At 41.1% G+C, this 25,820-nt stretch overlaps 2 protein-coding genes across 3 annotated transcripts in view; both read right to left on the bottom strand.

Moving 5' to 3' along the window:
- zmp:0000001236 (mastermind-like protein 2) overlaps positions 1–11,149 on the bottom strand; it is a 44,891-nt gene extending 33,742 nt beyond the window's left edge. Inside the window, exon 1 of the mRNA XM_039786235.1 lies at positions 9,788–11,149. Coding sequence (XP_039642169.1) covers positions 9,788–10,249 — 462 coding nt within the window. The 5' untranslated portion in view covers positions 10,250–11,149. The remainder of the gene's footprint in view (positions 1–9,787) is intronic.
- A 10,416-nt stretch (positions 11,150–21,565) lies between these two features.
- The window catches only part of gab2 (GRB2-associated binding protein 2), a 53,947-nt gene continuing 49,692 nt past the window's right edge, over positions 21,566–25,820 (bottom strand). Inside the window, exons 7-10 of one of the 2 annotated variants that reach the window (XM_039784758.1) lie at positions 25,546–25,636; positions 25,282–25,384; positions 25,024–25,143; positions 21,566–24,227 (exon numbers count right to left, since the gene is read on the bottom strand). In XM_039784758.1, coding sequence (XP_039640692.1) covers positions 24,084–24,227; positions 25,024–25,143; positions 25,282–25,384; positions 25,546–25,636 — 458 coding nt within the window. In that variant the 3' untranslated portion in view covers positions 21,566–24,083. Of the gene's footprint in view, positions 24,228–25,023; positions 25,147–25,281; positions 25,385–25,545; positions 25,637–25,820 lie in introns of both variants that reach the window. The other variant, XM_039784750.1, reaches the window with a different exon arrangement.

Raw genomic sequence — 25,820 nt, 5'->3', positions numbered from 1 at the left:
TTATACTTGTTTTTTTTTTATCATGTGAGAATAAACAATGGCAAACACATAAACGTGACCTGTGATTTATAACTGCACGGGGTGTAAATCAGCAGAGTGGACACAAAAACAAACAGAAGCTGCACCACCAGGGAGGAGATGTTGCAAGGTTGATGCTGATCATGTATTTTCTACAAAGTTAACGCTGTGTCTGAAGGTAAAGCTGTTACCTTGCAAGCTCTGCTAGCGGCCGCGGACCACAGCCAAGGACTGCAATCACATGTCTACGGAGGAAAGGCTTTTAACCCGGGGACGGGCAGCAGGTCCAGTACAACTACAGGCTAAATTTACCTTGAAGACCAGGCTTTTATATACAGTAGCTCATCCAGCAGCAGACCTGGCCCACCTGGACTGTCAGGGGCCTGTGTTCCTCAGAGCATGTACTCACTTAGATTGTATCATCCCTTGAAGACTGAGGATGAGATGGGTCTACTACATGATTTCGGCAGCCCTCTTCAAAGACAGATACAGCCTTCCCATAGGCTGCTGAATTAAACATGAGGCGTGTGCAGCAGGGTGAGGTGTGTGTGTGTGTGTGTGTGTGTGTGTGTGTGTGTGTGTGTGTGTGTGTGTGTGTGTGTGTGTGTGTGTGTGTGTGTGTGTGTGTGTGTGTGTGTGTGTGTGGGTGGAAAGGTGGTTGAGTGGGGGAGTGGGAGGAGGGAAGGAGGAAGAGGGGGTTTTTAAGACACCACTATTAGACATACTGTATAACAGATGATCCGTGAATGCCTTTGATTTGAGACACATCCTCACTGCCCTGCTGGGTTTCCGGAAGCTTTTGTCTTTCCCGATTCATACTTTTCTTCTTTGTTTTCTGATTTTTCTATGTGTGTGGTTTTTTTTTTTTCGGTAGCATGGAACTTGTTAACAAAATCTAAATTAGTCCAGAAAAAGAATGAAAGTGTGCTCATTTCAGCGGGAGAAGGCAATGCAAATCTTGCCAGGTACAGAGATGTCCCAGATTCACACAGCACTGTTTCTAACATGTTGCTGCTGCTTGGAATATTATATTGAATGCACCACTTCTTTCTAACATTAAATGTATTATCCAATAAGAACATGACAATATCGTTACATGAATAACATCAACTTACATTGATTTCTTTTGTCAGAAGGGTCACTAAGTGTTGCAGTTCACACAAAAGGGAGTAGGACAAGGACATTTTTATTAATTACTAAAACTGCATAATCCACACATGTACATAATCCCACCTTTACTCTGCGTTGCTGAGCAACACACCTGTGCATTTTTGTTTGCACTAAACAAGGCCTTTAAGTTATCTGACATTTCATTGTTCCTTATCATTCGCTGATATAACTTACACTCGGCTAATGAAAGCTTTTAGTGTACATAATGCCTCATAGGTCTTTTCTGGGAAAACCCGCCAGTGCACAGGAAGTGATACACGTTTTCTGGCATTAACAACACTGTTTGGAACTGGGTAGTCAACAACAGCTACCATGGAGGTAGACGAGGAAAAAAAAAGGCAAAATGACTGCTTAGCACTAAAGATGTCCTCAAAATAAAAAGAACAACAACAATCTTTTGGACAACCACTTCAAATTTCATTTGACATATTCGGACATCATCATGCTAGAACTAATGATGTGCTGAAGATCCTGACTTATGCCATCATGACTTTGGATAATACTAAAAGCTGCAGTTTATAAGATTGGAAATGCAGTCTCTGTAATATATTTAGTATATGCTTTCATTAACTCAAAAGGGATTGGAAAATAAAGCTCCTCTGAGAAATGTCAGTCATCAGTGAACTTTTGTCTCGTGCTACTTAAAAACCGGGTGTCTGGGTTGGCTACCGAAAGAGAAGCTTGTTGAAGCTTGTACCCCATCCTCCCTCGAGGACATAGCAATCATGATCCCAAAACATATGCGTAGCTAAGTTGTTTCAAACACATGTGTGCATAAATCTATGTTTACCGGGGAATAGAGACGTTCATTTCATGCACGATTTAACCAGAAGATGATACGGTAGCTATTAACTAGGTCAGAATCAACATACTGTCCAAACAAATGTCATCCAGAGGCCGCGCTTTCTTGGAAACTGACAAGCCACAGCATTAGCTTTGTGTGTGATATTAACCTACTACTTCCCCCTGACTTAAAGACAAGCTGTGCTTGCATAGAAGAGTGTAAAAACTATTTATGAACTCCCCTTGGATATGACTGTGGAATGTCCAGAACAAAATGTTACATGGCCCGTATTTTTATTACACAAGTCAGTAAATCTGGCTGACGTCTATATCAGCTAAAAAGCCGCTGCCATGTTTCTCTGAACAAATCGCTAATCCTTACCGTTTCTGTCGTGTCAATCAGAACAGAACACACAACACAGAAATGTATGACGTCATATCCCCCCTTGGAAACATGTTGAAATTAATCTGGAAATAGATGGGCAAATAAGTATTAAAATAACTGTTAAATAAGCAAATGTCATCTCCTGACTCCTAGCTTCAATCACATCCCATGCCAGTGGGTTGATACCCATATTACAAATAGATTTGTTAAAAGAAATCTACGACGGGTCGCGAATGGGGGATAAAGCATTTATATAATTACTGTAATCTTTCAATCTGACAAGTTTGCAGCATTTGTACAAAGAAGTATTATATTCTCAACCAGTTAGGGTCTGGTTAGGTGTTGGGTTTCAACTAACGATTATTTTTTATTATCGATTAATCTGTGGATTATTTTCTGGAATAATGGATTAGTTGTTGGGTCTATAAAATGTCAGAAAATGGCGAAAAATGTCGATCAGTTTTTTTCCAAAGGCCCAAGATGACGTCCTCAAATCTCTCGTTTTGTCCACAACTCAAAGATATTCAGTTTACGGTCACAGAGGAGAGAAAAAACTAGAACATATTCACATTTAACAAGCTGGAAACAGAGAATGTTTTTTTTTTTTTTTCATAAGAATATGACTCAAGCCGGCTAATCAATTATTGAAATAGTTGGAGAATAAGTTATGGTTAATTGTCAATTAACACCCTTTTGACTAAACTAATTCTATTTTTTTTCCAACTATCATAATATACAGTCTACACAGTAGCATATCAGAAGAAATCATAAAAACAGCGTACTGTGACGTTTATTACAGTCTAAATTTAGGTGTTTGTTGTTACAAAAACTTTCATTTAAATAACAGAGGACATTTAAAATACATATTCCATACCCGGAACTGCACTAGGCATAAACAGAATAGGATTGTGGCTGTGTTTAAACCATACTTTGGAATGAGCACTAATCCCTATTAGAAGGAGGAGATTAGCAGATGGCTTTACTACAGTATACGGAGGCCTATCTTAATGTCTTTTAATCAGAGCACTGTGAGCTGCTCGACTCATCTCACAGCTACAGTGTATACAATGAGACAAGCTTAATCACATCAGGCTTACAGTGCAGTCGTGCTGTCAATAAACAGCAGCCGCAGCCATTTCAGTCCTCCCTAAAGCGGACTTCATTCAGCAGACCAACGGAGAACCAGCTACTCCGAAAAAGAAGAACTCTAGCCTTCCCATGACAACATGGATGGGATTTGTGCATATGTGAACATGGATCCGTGCTGCACCCATAGGGTTGGGTAAAGCTGTGGGCTTCACTGTGGGTGGCCCCCATGGACCTTGGCTAATTGTTTCACATCACAGGCGAGCCAGGCTGAGATCAGACCACCGGCAGCTCCGATTCAGGCAGTTCAACAGCCAAACAGGGTATGCCAGGAAGCACTTACAGTGCACACCCCAGCCCACACACACACACACACACACACACACACACACACACACACACACACACACACACACACACACACAAAAAAAAAAACAAAACACACACACACACACACACACACACACACACACACCATCCATCATACATGACCACCAGAGAGTACAAGGAATTTATTTTTCTCCATGCTATTTGAGTAAGCTGTCAATCCACTGGTCACTTGGTAGTTACCTCAGCCATGATGAATTAACTAAGAGGTGTGGTTGTTATGTTTCATTGTCACAATCAATTGTAACAAAATGTACTTGAAATGTAAATACAAAAGGTGTCACACAAAAATTATACTGAGAGTGAAATACTCTCATAATGAAAAGTGAAGTGCTGTAAGAAGTGATGCATTTGTTGTGCTTAAAAAGAATAATGAATTAATGTTATAGCAGAAATTGACATTCTGCCCATTTGTCTTGATCGAACATAATCTGCAGCCAACGGCATTGTGAAGTGGTTTGCAACATTTTTCGTTGGCGACCCTCTTTCTTTTATTTTAATCATTTCTAAAAGGAAGAGGGAAATATCAAAGAAATGGTAAAAAAAATAAAAGTCTTAATTTGAGCAAAGTCTGAAAAAGAAAACATCTTTTTGTGTGTGTGTGTGTGTGTGTGTGTGTGTGTGTGTGTGTGTGTGTGTGTGTGTGTGTGTGTGTGTGTGTGTGTGTGTGTGCTTTCCTCCCCTGTTAAAGGAGAAATGAGGCGCAAAATGAACCTAGGGGTTAATAACACATGTATACTGAGTCGACCGTTCTCTGGGATGTCTTTTCATGCTAATCAAATGTGACCAGTTTCATCACAAACCGCTAATTAGCTTGTAGCGCTAGTCGTCGGGGCACTGGTAAAGTAGAAAGAAATCGCTATTTTATACCACTAACAAGGCTCAAAATAGCACCACACTTCCACGGTAGCATAATGAGTGTCCCTACATGTGAACCGAAGCATTGAGAACTTGTAACTTCTAAGTGTACAGACCGTTTATTAAAAAGATAGTTTATAAAGACTGTACCTTTCACTGCACCATCTTGGGAAAACAGTCACGATCAGTCGAACAACGAACGCTGTGTAACCAGTAACCAGTAACGTAGCTCAAGCATGGCATTCGTTGTTCGACTGATCGTGACTGTTTTCCCAAGATGGCGCCTGCCTGTATCCTGTATACGTGAAAGGTACTGTAGGCTACTGTATTGCGTTATAAGCTAATTAGCGGTTTGCGCTAAAACTGGTCACATTTGATTAGCATGAAAACATATCCCAGAGAACGGTCGACTCGGTACCCATGTGTTATTAACCCCTAGGTTCATTTTGCGCCGGATTTCTCCTTTAATAATATTGCAACCTATCCAATTTACACCCTTTTGTGGGGGTCCTGAACCCCAAGTCGGAAACATCTGATCCGTCAACAACAGTACAACTGACCGCAGTTGCCAGTTTTGACCTTTTGTACAGGGTGCTGCAATTGTGCCAAACACATTAAGCTTAAAGAACATTTTGGCATTGTGCCTTTATTGGGCCGCTCACAGTAGACAGTGACAGGACACATAGGGAGAGAGAGGAGGATGACAAATGGCATTTTTCCATGACATGGTACCAGCTCGACTCGACTCTACTCGGCTCGACTCGGCCGCGGTGCCCCGTCCTCCATTTTCCATTGCAGATTTAGTACCGCCTCATGCCTGAGGCGAGCGTGGCTGGTCGTCACAGCAACGCCGCGGGAAACTGCCATGACGTAACGCGACACACAGAATGTCGAAGGTGTGTTGTTTTTGACTCTCGGCATGTGCAGAAGACAAATTTTGTTTCAAAAGAAGCTGGAGGCAGCAAAAAAACCCACTAAACTATTTAAAAATGGCGGTTTTGTTCAGGACACCCTCGTCTGTCGCTAGCAATGATGACGCAGTGATTAGTGACGATTCTCTCTGGCCAATCAGTAGACTGCAGGTTTTCAAGTCACCTTTTGGTATCGGCTCAGCTCGCTTGGAACCTGGACGGAGGCGATAGTAAAAAAAGTACCTGTTAGCAGGTACCAGGGACTTTTTTTCGTAATGGAAAACCAAAAATGGCGAGTAGAGTCGAGGCGAGTCGAACAGGTACCATGTAATGGAAAAACGCCAAAAGACTAAATTCTTCGGCCAGATTCGAACTTGGCACGTTGCAAGGATGACCAAGATCCCTCACACTAGGGCTGTGCAATTAATCACATTTTAATCGTGATTGCCATTTTGGGTCCTAATGATTACAACCACAGTAGTAATCAAGAAAAACTATTTTTTTGTACATTACGTTTTGCAAGTAAACTCTTATTTTGTCTTGTGTTCTGAAGGGGGAATTCAAAAGGTTCTGCTACAAGTTGGCTCCTGCCGGAAACGTATTAAGGGAAATTTGACAGTTCAATGTGTTTTTACTGTTGGTTTGTTTAAATGTTTCACTAATTTTTTAATTCAATAATTGCAACATCTTTCCAAAAGCCAGTGAGTAATCGTGTTAAATAATCGGGATTTCAATATTGACCAGAATAATCGTGACTATGATTTCTTTCCATAATCGAGCAGCCCTACCTCACACGCCGGCTTTTTAAAAAGAGCTGCTGCCGTGTGGTAGTTGCGAGTGGGCAAACAGATCAGCCTACAGAGCACTTTCCCTGCGAGCGCATGCTGCTCTAGGCCTATAGTTCTCAGATCTGTCACTAGAACAAGACTGGGAAATAACAAAATCCTCCCAGTGCACACAGGACTGTTAATCACCAGGCATCCCTCGCCTACTGCTTTTTCAAGGCCTGTTTGACGTAAAGTAAACACGTGCAGGAAATGTATTCAGTGGCTCTAAACATTTATATGGGGGCCTTGTGCTTCAAACAGTTTCATGGCCAGCACATCTTTCAAGAAGGTGCTTAGTGAGCCATTTGTTAAAGGCATGATAATAGGGCATGACAATGCATGGCATGCTACATGCAGTGAGGCTGTGTCACTGTTTGTTAAGCCTTTAGTTTGTGTACTCGATCTGTGCCGCTGATAGAATGTAAGATGGTTGCTGAATACTGATCTGATGAAACTTAATGTCCGTACATTATAATACAGGGCTAATGTTTTCTAAGCCCATTTCTGTGCTGAATGAATCTACTGATAGAGGTATGAAGGGAAAGATTGGAAAACTGGTTGTGGAACAACATAATCGAATGAATCTATGAGTACCCAAAAGCTTTCGATGATTTCACGCGCACATTATGGAAAATCATTTTCTGAGTGGTTGGATAAAGTCGGCTCTCATCCCTTTTTTCTTTCCCATTTCTCCAATTTCATCTAAAAGAATATCCTTTGTTAATCTGGTCTCAATGAGCACCGTTGTTAGGTGCTGCTCACTCTGCACTCCCAGCCAGTCATAATCCATTGTGTTGTTTGCCCCTCACTTGGTGTGTATTTCCATCGCAAATTCCAATGTGAACAGTCAATAACATGCACAGATGTGGCCATTGTAAAAGCCTTACTTTTTAATTCAGAAGAATGTAGTGCGTTCAACTACTACAGCACCCCATGACATACTTGAAACACAAGTTGTAAAAAAATATATATGTACGATTATTTTGTTGATTAATCGATTAGTTGTTTGTTCTATAAAATGTCTTAAATGTGTTGTTTTGTCCACAACTCAAAGATATTCCGTTTATTGACACAGAAGAGTGAAAAAAAAGCTGGAATCCCAGAATGTTTTCATAAAAAAAAAACTCCAACCGAACAATCGATTATCAAAATAGTTGACGATTAATCGAATAGTTGACAACTAAACGATTCTTTTTTTAATCTTTGCGGCTCTAACTTTTCAGTATTTGGTTGCGAGAGTTATTTGACACCTTACTTACTACTTACTACAACAAATTCCAGAAAGAACTCTTCAGTGTTAATGCTGGAAAGATGCCGTATAAATGCATTAGGGAGGGGAGGGGGGGGGGGATTTGTGCAACGGCTGCTGTTCTGCTTCACCCAATCATCATGAGTTGTGAAAAACATATTAACCCCAGGGTTGATATAAACATGTGCACCAGGACTTCATTTCCTCCTCGCCCTCTTGCTGCACTCATCAGTTTTATGTAGAACACGCTACTCCAGAGTCAACATCAGGAAAAATGAAACAGTACATGATAATGATGTTCCCTGACCCCTTTTAGACAGTCAGTATAATACATGATGTTGTTGTTGTCTTGCGACTCATCATGCTCCGCGGCTGTGCCGTACCTAACAGCATGAAAACAAATATGTGGAAAGCTAAACGGCTCTTTGTATTAGCACTATAAATCATGGAAAGATCGACTTTTCTTGAATGTGAAAGTCTCGATCCAGGCTTAAGCCAATACAGTTGCATGACATGTAGAGGCTATCCCGTGCTCACTTCTAGTGCTGACAATAAACGAACTGACAGAACAATCATCGCTGCCCTTTTATGGCTTTACTGGAAGAAAAAAAATATATATTACATTGTTTATTTTTCCATCCAGCATCTCAGGCAAATCTAGAGCAGGAACATCTGCAAGCTTTCACCCTTTTGACATTATATTGAAACGCTGCTTGGGAAATAATTCATAGTGTAGATGCTGAACTCCCCCATGCCCAATGAAAGAAAAACAACAAAATAAATCTCGCATCTTACTGGCTGTGCCCTTAACAGATGCCGTGCAGGAAGTCAGTCCTATCAGCACTAGCAGGCACACAGAAAGCCCTGCTGTGTTTTACGGTCGAGTTTCCCAACCCTGTGTTCTTTGCAAGGCTCTGATGTTGAGGGAGAACATGCAAACTATACTGTCCTTTATTCTCAATATCCTTTTCTCAGAAGATTCTCAAAACTACTCAAAAATAATAGCCACACTGCTCTTTGCGTGACACAAAAAAATAACTTTTGTTAAGAAACACTTTGAGAAACCCCGTTCAATGACAGGTAGCATCCTCTTGAGGGTTTGGTAATCAGTGTGACACAAAGGAAACTGACGTATCTGTACTGCAAAAATGAGATAATGGTGCATATGAAATGGGTTCAACAAGCCACGGAATGCATCTGCATCCATCTGTTTGGATCAGCTGCACAGTACAGATGCTGACAAGGTTTGCGGTAAATGCAAAACATCCCCATGGCCCAATGACCCCAAAACAATTTCCTCTGAATGGATTGCTTTGCAAACAAGCATTGTGATCCTGTATCATCCCATCTACTTGTAGGGCCTCTTTAATCAGCAAAACCAGGAACCCAGAGTTTATTACTCTGGTTTTAAAACAATGCCTGCCTGTTGTGCCATTTGGTCTGGATTTGGTTGTCCTGTAAGGTTGGACAGAGCCTTAACTGCTTGTTCATTAAGAGTCAGAGCGGCGTATTTTTGAGTAATTTGTGTAGAAACATTACTTATTGTAATACAGAAACTATACAGCTCTCAGATGACCGGCAGATTGACACGCAGAAATAATGCTTTTATTTTCTCATGGTCTGAGTTTTGTTGTCCTGTAAGTTTGGGCAGAACTGTAACTGTTGAATGCTAGGAAGTGTTGTTGGTTTTTGATGGTTACTGTCCTGGTTTTTGATGGTTGTTGTCCTTGGTGAGATTATGAATAACATAAAAGCCTGCAGGAGACATCCCAACTGTGACATTTCGGGTCACTTAGGTCATACAGGTTTAAAAATCTGCACCCGACCCATTACTGGCTTTTTACTGGTATGGGTTGCACATGTGATTGGTGATTAATGTATTGATAAACTGATACAAAAAAACAGCTTATAATGCTTATCATTACAAGTAACAACAGCCTTATCATCCTCATCATTACTATGGTAATCATATTCACCATGGTGTCATTCTTAACACAAGCTTTAACGTCATTATCATACTCATCATCTTTAGTATTATTGGCACTGCTGATCATTCATTACACCCCCCCCCCCCATCCACCCACCCCACCATCACCAACTGGGCCAAACTCACCGCTATGCGCGTGTTGATCTTCTGCTCGCCCTCTGAGCCCTTCTGCTCCCCGTTGGCCCTGCTGTACTCTGGAGGTTGCTGGTTCGATCCCCGGCTGCCCTTTGCCTTCCGGGTCCCCGGCCCTTGGTGGACTATGTTGAGCAGGTGAAGCGTGCTCTCGTGCTCCCGGTCCGAGCTCTCGGCCTGGCCCCTCTGGTAGCGGTTCTCGCAGGTGGTGTGGTGCCGCCTGCACAGCTCTATGCGGGCGCGCAGACGCTCCACTATGGCGTTGTGCAGCTGCGGCACCGCGGAGCCTCTGGATGGGGCCACCCCCGGCCCGCTGCCGACCCCGCCGGGCACAGTTCCTAAACCGACACCCAACATGGGCACGAACGCTCCCGCGGCAGACTGAGCAGGGGTCGCCTCTCCCATGCCGTTTACACTGAGGTCCGCTGAGCTTAGATTGGACCACAGTACGGGCATGGAAGACAACAAGACGTATGGACTCAGCTAGGATCCCATGTGGAAAGAAAAAAATACTCCACTGCACGCACAAAGTCACTCGAGAGACTAGCCTATGATAGCCCGTTTGTTGAAAGATTACACAATAATCCCGACAAACTGATAGGAATGTTATAGTGATGGGAAATATTCAAAAACACTTGCCTAGAAAGTAAGATCAGGTCAGTATAAACTCATTCTAGGTTCCACAGAGGAATAAAAAAAAAAAAAAAGTCCCAATGTTGCAGATTTGTATTAGTGATTTCTTCCTCCCGGGAGTTATACTGTGTCAGCTTAGAATTAAAACTGATATGATTTACACACATGAAAGGCTCGTGGACTCACAGCTGGAATGAATCCACTCTTGCTTAACGACTGGACCTCTGCTCACGGATACATTACATTCATTAAGAAGCCCTCGGATGATTCAAAACCTTAGCACGCACAACTTCAGTTCCATCGATGGCTGGTATTAAGCTACCATGTCATCTCACTTTATCGCGAATGTGCCCCACTTCTTAAATAGTCAGAAAAGAGTAAGAATAACTAGACATTTAAATTGAGCGATTGGTCGCCAAAACAGGAGAATCTACCAACACACAAAAGCCCCTAAACTTCAACACTCACGGCATTTCGGTTTGGATTTTTTTTTTTTTTTGTAGTCCTTTCTCTCCGTCTTTCGCTTTCCATCCGGATAAGAAGGATCTGGTTGCAAATTACGAGTCAAAAAGCACGCAGCCGAAACGCAGGGAGCCGTTGCATTAAACCGATTGAGATCCGTCTCAAATAGTCCATTGACAATCGTTTGTCCGTGTGGTGCACCGAGGCAATAGCGGAACTACAATACACAGACCCTCATTGTACGAACATTCCTCTTCTGACATGATCCACTCCAGTAGACGCGGCGGGGTCCTAATGCGCGCTCTAGTGGAGAGAAAGGGGGATGCCAGACATGCAGTAACAGCACAGGGACAGGATCTCATTCATGTTTGATCAACAGAAATGGTGGAAGAAGTATTCAGATCCTATACTTAAGTCAGGGGTCTTTAACGTTTGTTAAAGGGCCCCTCTGTTGAAAAAGAGATGGAGCAATTAAATAATAATTGTTAACATTCATATTTACATATCATGTTTTAATGTTAGAATGTGGCACAGGGAATCCTTAAGCTCAAGCTGTATCTGTGGATGGCTACCTTATGGCTATCTACCTATAGGCCAGTAAGCCTATCATCAATGTAAAACTTTTTTTTTTAACTATCTTATAATTTGGAGGCCCCCCTGCAGCAACTCAAAGGACCCCTTAGGGGTCCCAGACCCCCTGTTGAACATCTCTGACTTAAGTAAAAGTACTAATACCACACTGTAAAAAGTAAAAATGTTACTTAAGTAGAAGTATGTAAGTATCATCATATTAAAAGTACTCCATGCAGAAGAATCCTCCCATTTTAGAAAGTGTAAAGGATCCAAACAGTTAAAGTAAAGTAAGTAAAGCTGTCAGATGAATGTAGTGGAGTAAAAAGTACAATAGTTCTCTCTGAAATGTAGCGGAGTAAAAGTGGAAAGTGGCATGTATTATTTACTATTATTATACATTTGAGTAAATGCACTTGGTTGCATTCCACCACTGTTCAACATGACACAAATGGTGCATGTGCAGATAGAAGTAGCTGATGAAGCAGTGGCAGATTTGGTATAAGATATTTATGGTTTAAAAGATCTCCTTTTGGAACAAACTGGAACTTTCCTGCACATGGTCTGGGAGTGTGAACAGGTGCATGAGTTCTGGAATAAAACAACATCAATAATATCTGATGTGATAGGATGTCGACTTCCTACTGACCCGATTGTTTTGTTACTTAACGAGGGCTCTAAATTACACCTGCGTGGCAGACAGAGGAAAATTTGGCTAGCCGGCTCAACTGCAACCAAGAAAATGATAGCTCAATGCTGGCTCCCCCCGCTCCCCCCCCCCCCTTAATACAATAGAAGGCCTACAAAAGTTTCTTGCAGGCTACTCTACCAAAAGGCCGTACAGGAGAAGAATATAAATATCACAATAATTACCTAGAATAAAACACACAACACAAACTTAACTAGTTACACAGAGAGTCCTATAAAATGTTGGCAACATGGTGTCAATACAGCATCAGATATACAGATATAATTAATCTCAAAGGACAATAAGGACAGCCAAACTGCTTCTATTTGTAGGAAAGTATTCACTTGTCAAATTATGACACTGAAATTTAAACATTAAGACTGTCAAGTTACAAGAGATCTATCCCTGCGTCCCAATACCCATACTACCACACTATTTAGTATGCCAGAAAAAGATTTAGTATGTCCCAATACATACTATATCAAATGCAGTATGCCACAAATACCAGGATGTCCCACTGCATCCGGTCAGATTCTGCAGTATGCAAGCCAGGATGTTTTTCTGGCTCGTTTGACCCACAATCCCTTGCGCAGCATATATGAGCAAGTGGGTCAAAGTTCAAGGCGCAATGTTGTGAAGAAGTAGTATGTGTGCATACAGTACGTACTTCGTAAGGGCAGCTGCAGTTCGTACTAAAAGTGAAAAAGAAAAGAGTCTGAGATTTGGAACTCAGCCCATGTTTCAAGTTGGCGATTGGTTAACCTCTTACTGGCACTGTCTGCTAACTAGTCTGTCAGCATGCAAGTCCAGTTCCACAACACTGGACACACTCATTTACAAAGAGGGCACACATGAAGCATACTAATTCTCTATCAGCACTTTAAAGCAGCTGATTGGCTCCTGACATGCTCAAATGGGGTCCTTAATTTTCTGGAAACTGAGGGCGGCTGCTGAAATCTATGTGAACTGCAACCCTTCTTAACACTTCTCTTTTAATGTGTATGTGTGTGTGTCACACAGCAGTTAACCGCAGACTTATTGTGTTCCTCAAAACCTAAAAGGTTAAGGTGGAAACAAATGTAGGCTACTTAGCACTTTTCAAAAAGACATTTTCAAACTTTTTGAATTTAGTTGTTTTTGCCTCAATTCAATTCAATTTTATTTATGGTGTCAAATCATAACAGAAGTTATCTCAGGACACTTTACAGGTAGAGTCGGTCTAGACCACACTCTAGAATCTACAGAGACCCAACAATTCCCCCAAGAGCAAGCATTCATTATACTGCCTCTATAACTGCTATCCACTGCTAATTTAACCCTTGTGTTGTCTTCGGGTCAAATTTGACCCGTTGTCTAAATGTCTATATCAGAAATATGGGTTTCTTTTTAACTACCTAATTTGCCAAAAAAACATTGAGTAAAGCGCCAAAAGCGTCTCCAAAAACAGACAAAAACGTCAGAAAAAGTGTTGGTTTTCAGTTTTGACCGAGAGGACAATGCATGGTCGAATGGAAGAAAACGCAAGGGTTAACAGTCATAGGTGGCTGCAGAATTAGCTACTAGCTACACTGGAGATGCAGCAGACTTATAGTGGATGCCAGCACATTAAGGGTTGCAACCACAGAAAGGCCATCACACTGCCATTCACAGAGACAGGATGCATGTTTTTGTGAAGCAGAAGGAAACGGAATCACCCAGAGGAAAACCACACAAACATGGAGAAACATGCAAAGTCCACACGGAACCAACCAAAGAGGAAAGCAATCCTGCGAAACACTGACTTGACCTGCCTTGCTGCCCTTTAACCCTCATGTTGTCCTCGTTCTCAAAACTTCTGTATCAGAAATATGGGTTTCTTTTTTACCAAATTACTCAAAAAGTTAAGTAAAACTGCGACTACTCGATTACTACTTTGTGGGTATTCAATTTTATAGCATTAGAAAAAACTGAAATGGTTTCAAAACCTGACTAAACTTTGACACACGTCTGTGATTCTCCACAAATATATGTTCCTCTAATATTAGACAAAATCATTCATCATTTCAAACTTAGGTGTAATCTCCTATTATTGACCATGAATTCCAAAAATATGTGTAAAACTATTGGTAATAAGTTGGTGTTAGTGAAAACATGGAAAACAGTGACAAATACATTGAAAAAAGTGTGAAAAAAGTGACAAAAACATTGAAAAAAGTGATGAAAAAAAGTGACAAAAAATTTGTCAAAAATAAATTAAAAACACTGGTCCAAAAAAAAGTGTTAATTTTGACCCAGAAGGACAACAAGTGCATGGTCGACCAGAAGACAACACAAGGGTTTAAAAAAGTAATTAAAAAGTATCATAACAATAATGGTAGCTAATAGAGTAGTTGAGGGTTTAGCATCATGCTCCAGGCTGCTTTGAAAAGGGGAAGAAAGATCGGCTATTGTGGTCACCCACCTATTGAGTCTGCCGTCATGGGACTATCTCTTACCACACCCAGACCACCCGCTGACCTGGAAGTGGGCCCCAGATTCATTAGACTGGCCCTCACCGTCCAAAGGGTCAGAACCATTTGCCATTGCTTTCATTTACAGATGGTCATTCTTCTAAAGTCTTTTAAATCAACTGTCTTTGTTATTTTATTTTTTTATTTTTTTAACCCTTAGATGCATAAGTGGGGTCAAAAATGACCCCAGCGGTAGTTTTTTTGCAATATCTTTGTAATTTTAAATTTGTATCATTTAATCTTCCATGTATTCCTCAAATAGGTTGTCTTTGACATGAGGCCATTTGGATTTGTATCTAATTGTTATATTCTTTAATTAATTGCATGTTTTGTATCAGTACCACAATTTTCCATACGTGGGGTCAAAAATGACCCCAAGCATTTTCTATGGAATTTCAAAGGTTAACCCCAGGGGCCTTTGATTTTTATCAACTGTGAGTGTCAGGTATACATTTACTGTTGATCCACACATCTAATGCCAGCAGTCTCACCACCCTGAAGGTTATTTTTACTAAATGTTAACATTATTTTTAATACTCTCTACCAATCACTGATCTGATCACTGCTACTAACAGTGCATTAGTGTATTCCTATTTGAAACAGTGCTTACCAAAATCCCTTCATGTTTATTTTACTTTACCTTAATTCCCTTACCATGAGTTAAGTTATACAAATACTTTGAAGTTTAAGTTGGAAGTATTGTTTATTAGTAAGTAGTTTTTTCAAGAGGCAGTGATGTGGTTAGTTATATAATTTCTAACTGGTAACCACCAACATGTCAGAAAGGTCTGTTGGCACTTTGACATTTCCACTTGAAAATTAATTTCAGTGCTCAACATTGTCAGTCAATTACAATGTGTCACGACAGTCAGCCTTGATGAAACTAAATATTGGTGTGTTTACATTTCCTGTCAGTAGCTGGGGTGCAACCATAGACTGTAAATATTATGGCTGCAATAATAATAATATAATATAAAGACAAGCACGTTTTGCAAGATTTCATGTGCTTTCAGTAGCGCAAATATGATTTCAAAATGATTTATTATTTTTAGTAGTGGCTCTAAACCTGCTAGCATTTACAGCACTTCTCAGTAGTTAGTGAAATGGTCACGTTATTTAATCTATGGATTTGTGTACAAGGACACGTTTTTCTAATTTTTTTCATGTTGGTGAGGACGGTTTTTAAACTAATGAATTTCAATGGGAAGCATATTTCGTGATCACAGCACGATTACAGTAGCAAGTAGTATTAAATGCCGAAAATCCAAGGAAGGAGGTTGGCTGGGGTGGTGGATGGGTCAAACAACACAGGACTTTCACCCCGGAGACCGGAGTTCGCGTCCCGGCGTAAACCCCAACTATCCCGTTGTTGTGGCGCGTCGGCATCCCAGAGACCGGGGATCGCGTCCCGGCATGTGGCGTGTCCTTTCACCGTGCTTCTTTTCCTAACCCCAACCGTCCCGTTGTTGTGAGGCGTCGGCGTCCCAGAGACCTGGGATCGAGTCCCGGCGTGTGGTGTGTCCTTTCCCTGTGCTTCTTTTCCAAAACCCAACCTCTGTATAGATGCTTCCCATTATGTGCTGACCACACAAATAAATGACATTCTCAGCAACACGAAATAAACAAGATAATCGTGTCCGTGTACATGAATCACCATTTCACGAACTGCTGTGAGACCATGCTGCCCTTAGACATGCACACTATGTAAATATACTCTTGAGCACAATCATGAGGTGTGTGTGTGTGTGTGTGTGTGTGTGTGTGTGTGTGTGTGTGTGTGTGTGTGTGTGTGTGTGTGTGTGTGTTTCAAACGCATTCATTCTAATTGGGGTCATTTTTGACCCCACTCATGGAAGAGTGTAGGTATCGGTAGGTCATGCATCTAAGGGTTAACCTTTATTTATTCAGGGAAGGTTCACTGAGAGGCACCCTCTCTTTTGCAGGAACGCTGCACCTGATCACATTCACACAATTCCACATTCATACCTGCACAACCACAGTCTGATCTGCTGGCCACTGAGCAGCTCCACTGGAGTGGTTGGAGGTCAAGGGCCTTGCTCAAGGGCACCTCAGTGGTGGTAATGAGGGAGGGACAAGCGCTGCTCTTTCACTTTCCCCACCCAGATTTTATCCTGTCGGTCTGGGGATTAACCCGACGACCTCCCGGTCACAAGCTCGCTTCTCTAACCTTTAGGCCACCACTGCCTTTATGCTCATGTAAAGCACTTTAAATTGTCTTTGGTCCCAAATTGTGCTATATAAATAAATTGCGTTGCCTTACTGAAGCAACCTGGCCCTAACTACAGCTCAGGTTTCGAGTTGTAGCATAAGACTACCATTGTTATAAACACATGGGGATGACAATAGAAGTTGCTTTAAAGACATCCTGCAATACTTAAGAACACCTTAAATCCATGATATGATATTATAGCAGGACTACATCAGAACACTTAAGGGACTGTTCGTTATTTATTTCAGGGGCCACCGGAGGACTTTTGGGACCTTTAGTCAAAATAGACATGACCCTCTCCTCTCCGGTAATAATTTGTCTATGACCCTCCAAAACGATTTTGAAAAAAAGGCATGGCCCTCCCCAAACAATTTATTGATACCTTCTGTACTGCTTTGCGCTTTGCAAAGATATACAGATTACCATTGTTTTTGTACAACATTAAACTACAAAACATTAAAATTAGACTAAACCTCTGCATTCTCATCTTACGCATCCCACTCCTCTGTTATGGTGTGGTGGCCATTTCAGTAGATTTACTCACTAACGTTGTTGTGGAAACACTATAAGCATGGAAACTAAATGCACACTTCCTGCATTACTGCATTACTTCAAATACTAAGTTACTCCTCTAGTAAACTAGTATTCACATGAAATAAAACAATAAAACATTGAGACCATTCAGCAAGGCACGCTGGGTAACATTCAACACACAAACTGGTTGCTATGGACTCGTCACTAGGCTTCCTCCACTTCGCCGTTTAAAGAAAGTGAAATAAACGTAAGTCCAAATCTACACAAAACCTGCAATCAGTTAGTAAGGTGACATCACATGTGGCATTTAGGAAACCTTTATTGCAACCTTGGCCGGCAAGGTGTCCAGACATAGTGCAACAGTCATTTTCGTTTTTTGCGTCCTGCTGCTCCCATCGTCAGCCAGGAAATATTTTTTTTACTAAAGAAGTATATAAAGTCAGATGTATTACCTACCACCATTTAGTTGTTTTGTGTTATTTAGGATATTTATAAAATATCTGCTCATGCCAGACATAATTATTCCACTCGTTTTTTAAACAATACAATTATTCATTTCAGCCACCATTTCCCCCTGCCCCCCAGCAAACTCATGGGTCAGACCCATCTGGTAGCGAAGGAGGGCCGAGATTGAGGGCTACATGGAAAAATATGCACCAGACAAGCCACTTTGAAATTTGGCTGTTTCGATGAATACAAAAGTCTGGACTAAAAAATGTTGGATGACCCTCCCCTCAACAAAGAATAAAAACACATGACCCTCCCCTATTTTCCTACGGTGGTCCATTCCATAAATACCGAACGGTCCCCTAAGGCCATTTATGCTACTGCGTCGAATCGACAGCATAGCCCCACAGACTCCTCTGCGTCTACGCCGTAGCCTACGCCGTAGCCTACGCCGTAGCCTACGCCGTAGCCTACGCCGTAGCCTGACGCGCACCTCTTGAAAAATATAACTACACGTCGCACCGACGCACGTCGCTCGGCCGTGAATTGGTAGCGTTGCATTTCCCCCGACTCATTTCCTGGTTCTCCTTCTCCATAAACAACATGAAATCAAGGAGAGGGTTAACTTTTCCTGCTGCAGATTTCCCACCGTGATCAGAAAGAACAGGGGAGGGGCGACCTCTATCTCACCCAGTAAGAGCGTGCGCCCCATGTAGGCTTAGGCCTATGCAGCGGCGCGGGTTTGAATCCGACCTGCGGCCCTTTGCTGCATGTCATCCCCCATCTCTCTCTCCCACCTTTCCTGCCTATCCACTGTCACTCTGAAATAAAGGGGAAAAAAATAAAAATAAATAAAAAGAAACTTTTTTTTGTTTCTCTCACTATGACTCTAGAGTCGGTACTCACTCAGAAGCTAATCGCCGTCACTCTCTCATTTCTCCCTCGCTCTATCACCCACTCCCCACACACACACACACACATATGCCGGCTCGACACACACACCAGCACACAAGTATAAACATCAGGCCACTTACGTAGGCTACGGCGAAAGCTCTGCGTGGAGCCTCTGCAGAACCATAAAACAGGCTTTACTGGTAAATAACTGAGTAACAATGTAAGCTTTAGTCTTTTGACCTACAAGTCCAGTAATAATTTTGATTACAGATCTCACAAAGAAGAGGAAGATGTGTGGAAATGATTATCCCTGTGGGACAATAAAGACTCTATCTATCTATTATCTATCTATCTATCTATCTATCTATCTATCTACATCATCCTTTGTGGGGGGGATTGTGTGTAGTCCAGCAAGGATTGGAAGAAATCTGACTGTAGCTACAACATATTACTGACTCTGTTGAAAGGTTCTATTCTCTGGAAGGTACTAATGCTGTTGTACGTAAATGTAGAATTCTGCATTTCCACTTACAAGTCTAACAGAAATCTAACTAGAAAAGAGGGTTAAAATCCAGAGAAACTCCTATCATAACACTTGCAAAACCTGCTATACTTAACAAAGCCACAGATTCCTAGGGACCCATACAAATGAATTTTGGAAGGGTGTCCTTATGGATCATATAAGAACTGATATTGAGAGAGAATCCATAAATATATTGTGTAGAAAATGTTTTTGTTGCTGTTGTTGCTGCCCATAGCAGGAGCACACGTGTACACAGAGGGCCAATACTGGCCTGTAAGCAGACTCTGGCCAGTATCAGTATCACTGATATTCATATGAAAGGAAGGAGTAGAAATAATCTTTTCATTGCACATTTGATTTTTTTTTTTTACCTGCCCCTCTCAGTTTGTCAATCTGTCATCGGGGTCTTGGTTAAATATTTAGCCCGACTTGTCCTTTTTATTTTGTTTATGGGGAAATGAGATATTAGTCATCCTGCAAAAGGAAAGTTATATCATGAAGCACAATAACATTCATTTCAGAAGTACATGAGTGTAACAGGATCCTGGAGAAACACATTGTTATGTCTTGCGATATTTATTTATAAGTAATAATACATTAAATGTATCATTTTCCAATTGAAGTCAAAATGCAAATGTTGGTCACTTTTCCTGCATGCCAAGAATTAAATTATGGGGGTGGCAATGCTTATTTGTAAATTTTTGGTATGAAAAGACATTTCAATATACAGGCATTTTAATTGACTAAAACCAGAAGTATGTGTATCAGCTTCCAAAAACCCATATCAATCGATCTCACACGTTATCAATGCCAATGGATGCAGCTGCTGTCCCATACAACAGGGGGCAGCAGGCATCACAGCTCCGATTAAACCTTGTGTTGTCTTCCCCTCGACCATGAACTTGTTTTCCTTCCGGGGACACAATTGAAAATGAACTTTTTCCAAAATTTTTGGTGCTTTTTTCAAACGTTTTTGTCCCTCTTTTCAACTTTGTTTTTATTAATGGTCAATAAACCTAATTTAAATGACATTATACCAATTTTTTTAATTTATAAAAAAGCAGATATTAGGAATTATTTTGATTAATAGTTAATATCAGAGGATGTTACGTGAATCACCTACTGGTTTATGTCAACATTTAGTCAGGATGGGGCGCTATGCAGTTTCAGCCTTTTCTTCGCTTTTTGCTGGCAGGTTTCTCTCTAGAGCTCCCCCTACAGCTTCAGAATAGATATTTGGCAGCTCCACTCATGTCTGATTCCTCTCTTAGTCAGTCTGCCGTTTCCTCTTCCTCTGTTCCTCCGAAAATGCTTTCCTAGCTTTCTGCTTCATTTTTACCGGCTCAGCCATGACGATAGTGTGAGAAACTCCATCGCTATACCTCGTTAGCCGGTTCCTGAATGGGCGTGTACGTGTGCAGTGCCGTGAAGCAATTTGTTACATCGCAAGACCTGATATCACGAGATACTTCCTGACGCCGAGGCCGGCGGCTCGCCGGTCCAAAGTTGAAAGGGTGTTTTTTTTCCGCTCACAGGCGCTAGGGGGGAGCGAGACGACCACCATTCAACTCGAAAAAAAGTCATATAACCATTCCAATGACTCCGAAGCTGTTCAGTTAAGGTAAATTAAGCTTAAAAAAAACTGCATAGTTCCCCTTTAACATTTCTTTTCTCCAAATGCTATGAAATTGAATAAAACAACCAAAATCCAATGGCGGTAATCATTAACTTTACCTCCGAAGAATGTTGTATGGGTTGCATACAATGTACATGTTATTTTTCGGGCATTTTAGTTGAAAGAAACCTAGAGCTGGGCAATACATCGATATTATATCGATATCGTAATAGTCTTAGATTTTGGATATCATAATATGGCATAAGCGTGGTCTTTTCCTGGTTTTAAAGTCCGCATTACAGTAAAGTTACAGTATGTCTTTTTCTGAACTTACCAGACTGCTGTAACTGTTTTATTATTTGCCTTTACCCACTTAGTCATTATATCCACATTACTGATGATTATTTATCAAAAATCTTATTGTGTAAATATTTTGTGAAAGCACCAATAGTCAACACTACAATATCGTTGCGATAGAGGTTTTTGGTCAAAAATACTGTGATATTTGATTTTCTCCATATCGCCCAGCCCTAAAGAAACCCATATTTCTGATATAAAAAACTTTGAAAACGGGTCACATTTGACCAGAGGACAACACAAGGGTTAAGAATGGGTGGATGGGTAATGAGCAATGGCACAGTGGCTGCTGTTTTGGGTATATATTTAAAGAGGACCCTAACGCCAAACTTTCACTTCTTGATTTATTCTATGTCCACAGTTTAAGTCTACCATAATACAGGAATAACAAAGTCTTGTATTCTCGAGTATCCCAAATGAACTGTACCACATTACCATCACACTGGCATCGTTTGTCATATTGCTTCACAAAATCAAGACATGTTTGCATACATTAACGTTAGTAGAGAGAAGGTTTCCTTGTTTGGTTGTTGTCGTTTGTTTTTTTTTCCTTGTTTTTTTTTACAATTATCAACTGCAAAATGCATAATAAATTAATAAATTAACACACAAGCAATCTGCAAATGCTTTACAGTAGTAGCAATAAACAGTGGTTAAAAAAAACGATCTCTACTAGTACAGTACGTCAACCCAGTGACAGTCTGACAGTAGATCTGAGCAGGGTTTTCAATCTGGCCCAGTCAGGCTGTCATTTAACATACTACAAGTCACAATCTACCACAACACATACACAGCTCTTCTGCTTACAACGCGTATCTCTAGATAATAAATTACACATCCATTTCACTTCAGAGGCTGACAGGGAGACAGGTTTTTTCTTCAGTCTGTTCTTTCCTCCCGCTCTTTGTGAATCACAGTTCACCGGGGGGATTTCTTTGCCAGTGCAACTCAAATTGCCTGCCTCCCCGTTTCATGTATAGATCATAAAATTCACTTTGGGAATAAAGAAAAAAAAAAAAAAAAAAAAAAAAAAATTAGCTTCATTTAGCCTGACCCCCATCCTTATGCTTATCACTCGCTTACATGTATCAGTAAAAAATAATGATAAAAAGAATACAAAAAGCAGTAAAAATGGTAGAAAAACATTAAGAAGAAAATCCTAATGAAATAATCAATAATACCACCTAGCACTGCATGGCCACACTGTTCATAGAAAGATCAAATAGGTATTGACCCTCCAGTGGTTCCAGCCCACAATGAAATACTGGACTTAAGTTGAAACTGATCGTTCAGTTGTCCTAAATACAATATGGCTCTCGCTTGAATAATATTGTGAATAATTCAATTTCTCCAAGGCAAAATTTACAATCTACTACTGAAATGAAAATATAAGGCAAATTAAAACAAATGAAAGAGTTTAGGAAATTAAGTAAACATTCTTTCCTAAACTATTTGTAAGTGACCATGATCACCGGCGAATCTTCATGGTGGCAGGTTGCCTTTGCAAGAAAAGCACAATGTTACATTACTGTAGTGCACCTTTTGTCTCAGACAAGTGCATCAAACAGTCGACAAGATGTGCTGCAAATATGTCATTCTATTAATAATTTACATACAGGTGACAATTACTCTTCAGAGACATAGCTGTAGTGTGTGGCATATTAAAGACAGACATCGGTGAATGGTTGAATTCCAGGAAAACATAAATACACTATTCTCCTTCTACTTAGCTTGTATTTACGGTCTCTAGAGAGAGAGAGAGAGAGAGAGAGAGAGAGAGAGAGAGAGAGAGAGAGAGAGAGAGAGAGAGAAAAGAGAGAGGGGATATCTGAACTCCTTGAAAACTACTTCTCCTGCTTTATTTTTACTTCCTTCAACTCAATCATTTTCTTAGTCAGTGCACATTTACAATGAAATGTATTAGAATATTACCTGAAGCGAATTGACCACCAAAGTCAAACCTACAAAGCTACAAGATGCTTCTCCTTCTCTGCGGTCTTGCTCTCTTTATTCTGTACATTAAGACGTTACTGACTTTGTACCTGCATTGAAATAATTGGTCTGCCATCCAGCCTGACAGCTGGTTTGGTCTCATACTTAATTGAAACCGAGGCAACAGCCAAGTACAGTTATCATTAGGGCTTCTGACACGGGCCTGTACATATTTGTAAGGCTGTATTCCCCCCCACCCCCACCCCCCTTATACCAGACATGCACTGCTAAGCTTAAATGATTGCCCACAGTGAAAATAATCTCTTCACTGCTTCTGCAAGACTCAGCACAAATGATAGATTGAAGTGAAAGGAGAGAGTCTGCCTGCATGCCAAAATTGGAGTGCATCTTGGCATTCCTGAGACCAGTAAGCATACTCTTACAGTATATTAATATGGTTATCGACCACCAGTTAGCTTCTGCTGCTCTTCAAACGGCAGCAGTTGGGTAAATGACCTGCTAGATGCAAAATGTTTGACTGTTGCAGAGAGGGTGGGCGGGACAGCTTTGACGAAACACTTCATTTCTAAAGGACGGATTTGATGAGTAAGGATCATATTTTCATACACATTATCATTTGTCCATAGACTGTTAACTGTTAACAGTCTGCGTGAAGAGCTTTGGCAGGGCGCTTCACCTGTATGGCCTGATATCCTGCATGTTAGCAGTGCATTGCAGTAAAAATAATCACAGAGAACAGGCATAGGATAGGTTATGGCTTTTTGTCCAAATATTTCAGTCTTCAACAAGCCCAACCGGTATTCATAGGAATGATAGAGACATGATACTAGAGATGCTTGACTTAAGGTTGGGATTGTGTTGATTTTTTTCTGTCATTGTTCTGTACAGGTCAGTGTCAGGACTTGACCCCCTTGGCAGGTTCAGTAGACTGGCGCACATCGGTCCACTCTTGCATGGTGCTTTGCAGAGCCTGGGTCTTCTCCTTGTCCACTTGCACGTAGTCCACCTTCTCATCAGACGTCACAGAGGATGTAGAGGGCTGTGGGATGATAAACAAGGCAGGAGTGAGATTTTGGTCTGAGGGCGGACTGCACTGTGGTACAAATAAGACCAAATGCTGTTAAACAGGGATGTAACAATACGCTCGACTCACGATTAGATGCAATTTACGATTTTAAGTTCACAATGGGTTTTCTCATGATTATTTTAATATAATGAGCTGCAGTGACTGAAAACATTGAAATGAAATGAAAAATATTCTCTTATTTATATAAACTGTGCAAAACAACAGAGGTGTAATCGTATCAAAAGTGCAACTGAAATTGTATTATATCTTAAATATCAATGAAAATGCATTTGCGTAATAAACTGGGCCTACAATAAAGTGTAGGGCGGCCTAAAGCCTTTATAAATACCGTTTTAGTGCATGGAATACTATGCTATTTAAATAATAATTGTTAGCATGATTTTATAAATCATTTTTTAAAGTTAAACATACATGTGGCACAGTGAATCCTTAGGATAAACTGTACCAGTGGATAGCTATCTTAGTGACTACCTTATAGGCCAGTAAGCCTATCATCGGTGGGGATTTATATTTGCTAATTATATGTTGGATTCATGTTAGGACATTTCAATTTTTGAAAAAACTTTAACATTTTTACAATAATTTGGAGGCCGCCCCTGCAGTGACTCTGAGGACCCCCTTTTGAAGATCCCTGCCCTAGGGAGTTTAAAAGTTGTAATCTTTATACATTTATAAAGATTTGTAACCGATTCATGATGCATTGTTACATCCCTACTGTTAAATTAGGTCTACAAAATCTTCTTCATACTTTTCTGTGTGGGCTGGGTGACCCAGGCTGGAAGTCCAGTGCTAGGTAGTCCACGTTGCCACACTTCCTAGGGGCCGGGCTGCTGGTACCGCTCACGGCTGGCGAGGTAGACGCTGGGTTCTGCTAATGGGGGACAAGAGGGAGGTTTTCACTCACACAGGGTGCAGCGAGGAAGCGGAGCACGAAAAACAAGTGAATTATTACAACAGAGAACACAACGTGCTTCTCCTGATCTCCCCTCCAGCTATTGGGACTCACCATAGCCACATAATTCTCCTCACTGTCTGCAGAGTCGGTGCTGGTGATGCTTTGTGTAGAGATGGGGCGACAATGCTGGGAGGACATTGAGTTCATTGCAGGCCTGAAGAAAGCAGACAGGACTGTGAGTGCTTCCACCTTCTGACCTCAGGCAGAAACCAAATACAGCACCAATCTGTGCCATCAAACTCTGTGTGTGTGTGCGTGCGTGCGTGCGTGCATGGCCTTGAGTATCCTAGCTTGGATGACTGATATGAGACTCACATGGGCCGTGTCCAGGACATAGTGACCGGGCTCTTAAATGGCAGCTCGTCAATGATCCCATTGTTCTTCAAATCAAGAGGTGTTGGCTTCGCTGTGGAAAACAAAAGCAGACAGTGTCAAACTAAAATCATTGTCTCGTATTTGTAAAAACAATTCACAATGCAGATATTGGAGCCGAGTTGGTCTCAATCGACAGATCATTTTGAGGATAATGTTCGTTTGATGTTTGTTGCCGCTGTGTAATTCCGTTAAAACAATCGTTGAGCTAGCAAGCT

Source organism: Perca fluviatilis, chromosome 2 (genome assembly GCF_010015445.1).
Source record: "Perca fluviatilis chromosome 2, GENO_Pfluv_1.0, whole genome shotgun sequence".
In the NCBI taxonomy this organism is placed as follows: Eukaryota; Metazoa; Chordata; class Actinopteri; order Perciformes; family Percidae; genus Perca; species Perca fluviatilis.
This window is presented reverse-complemented; position numbering and strand designations above follow the sequence as displayed.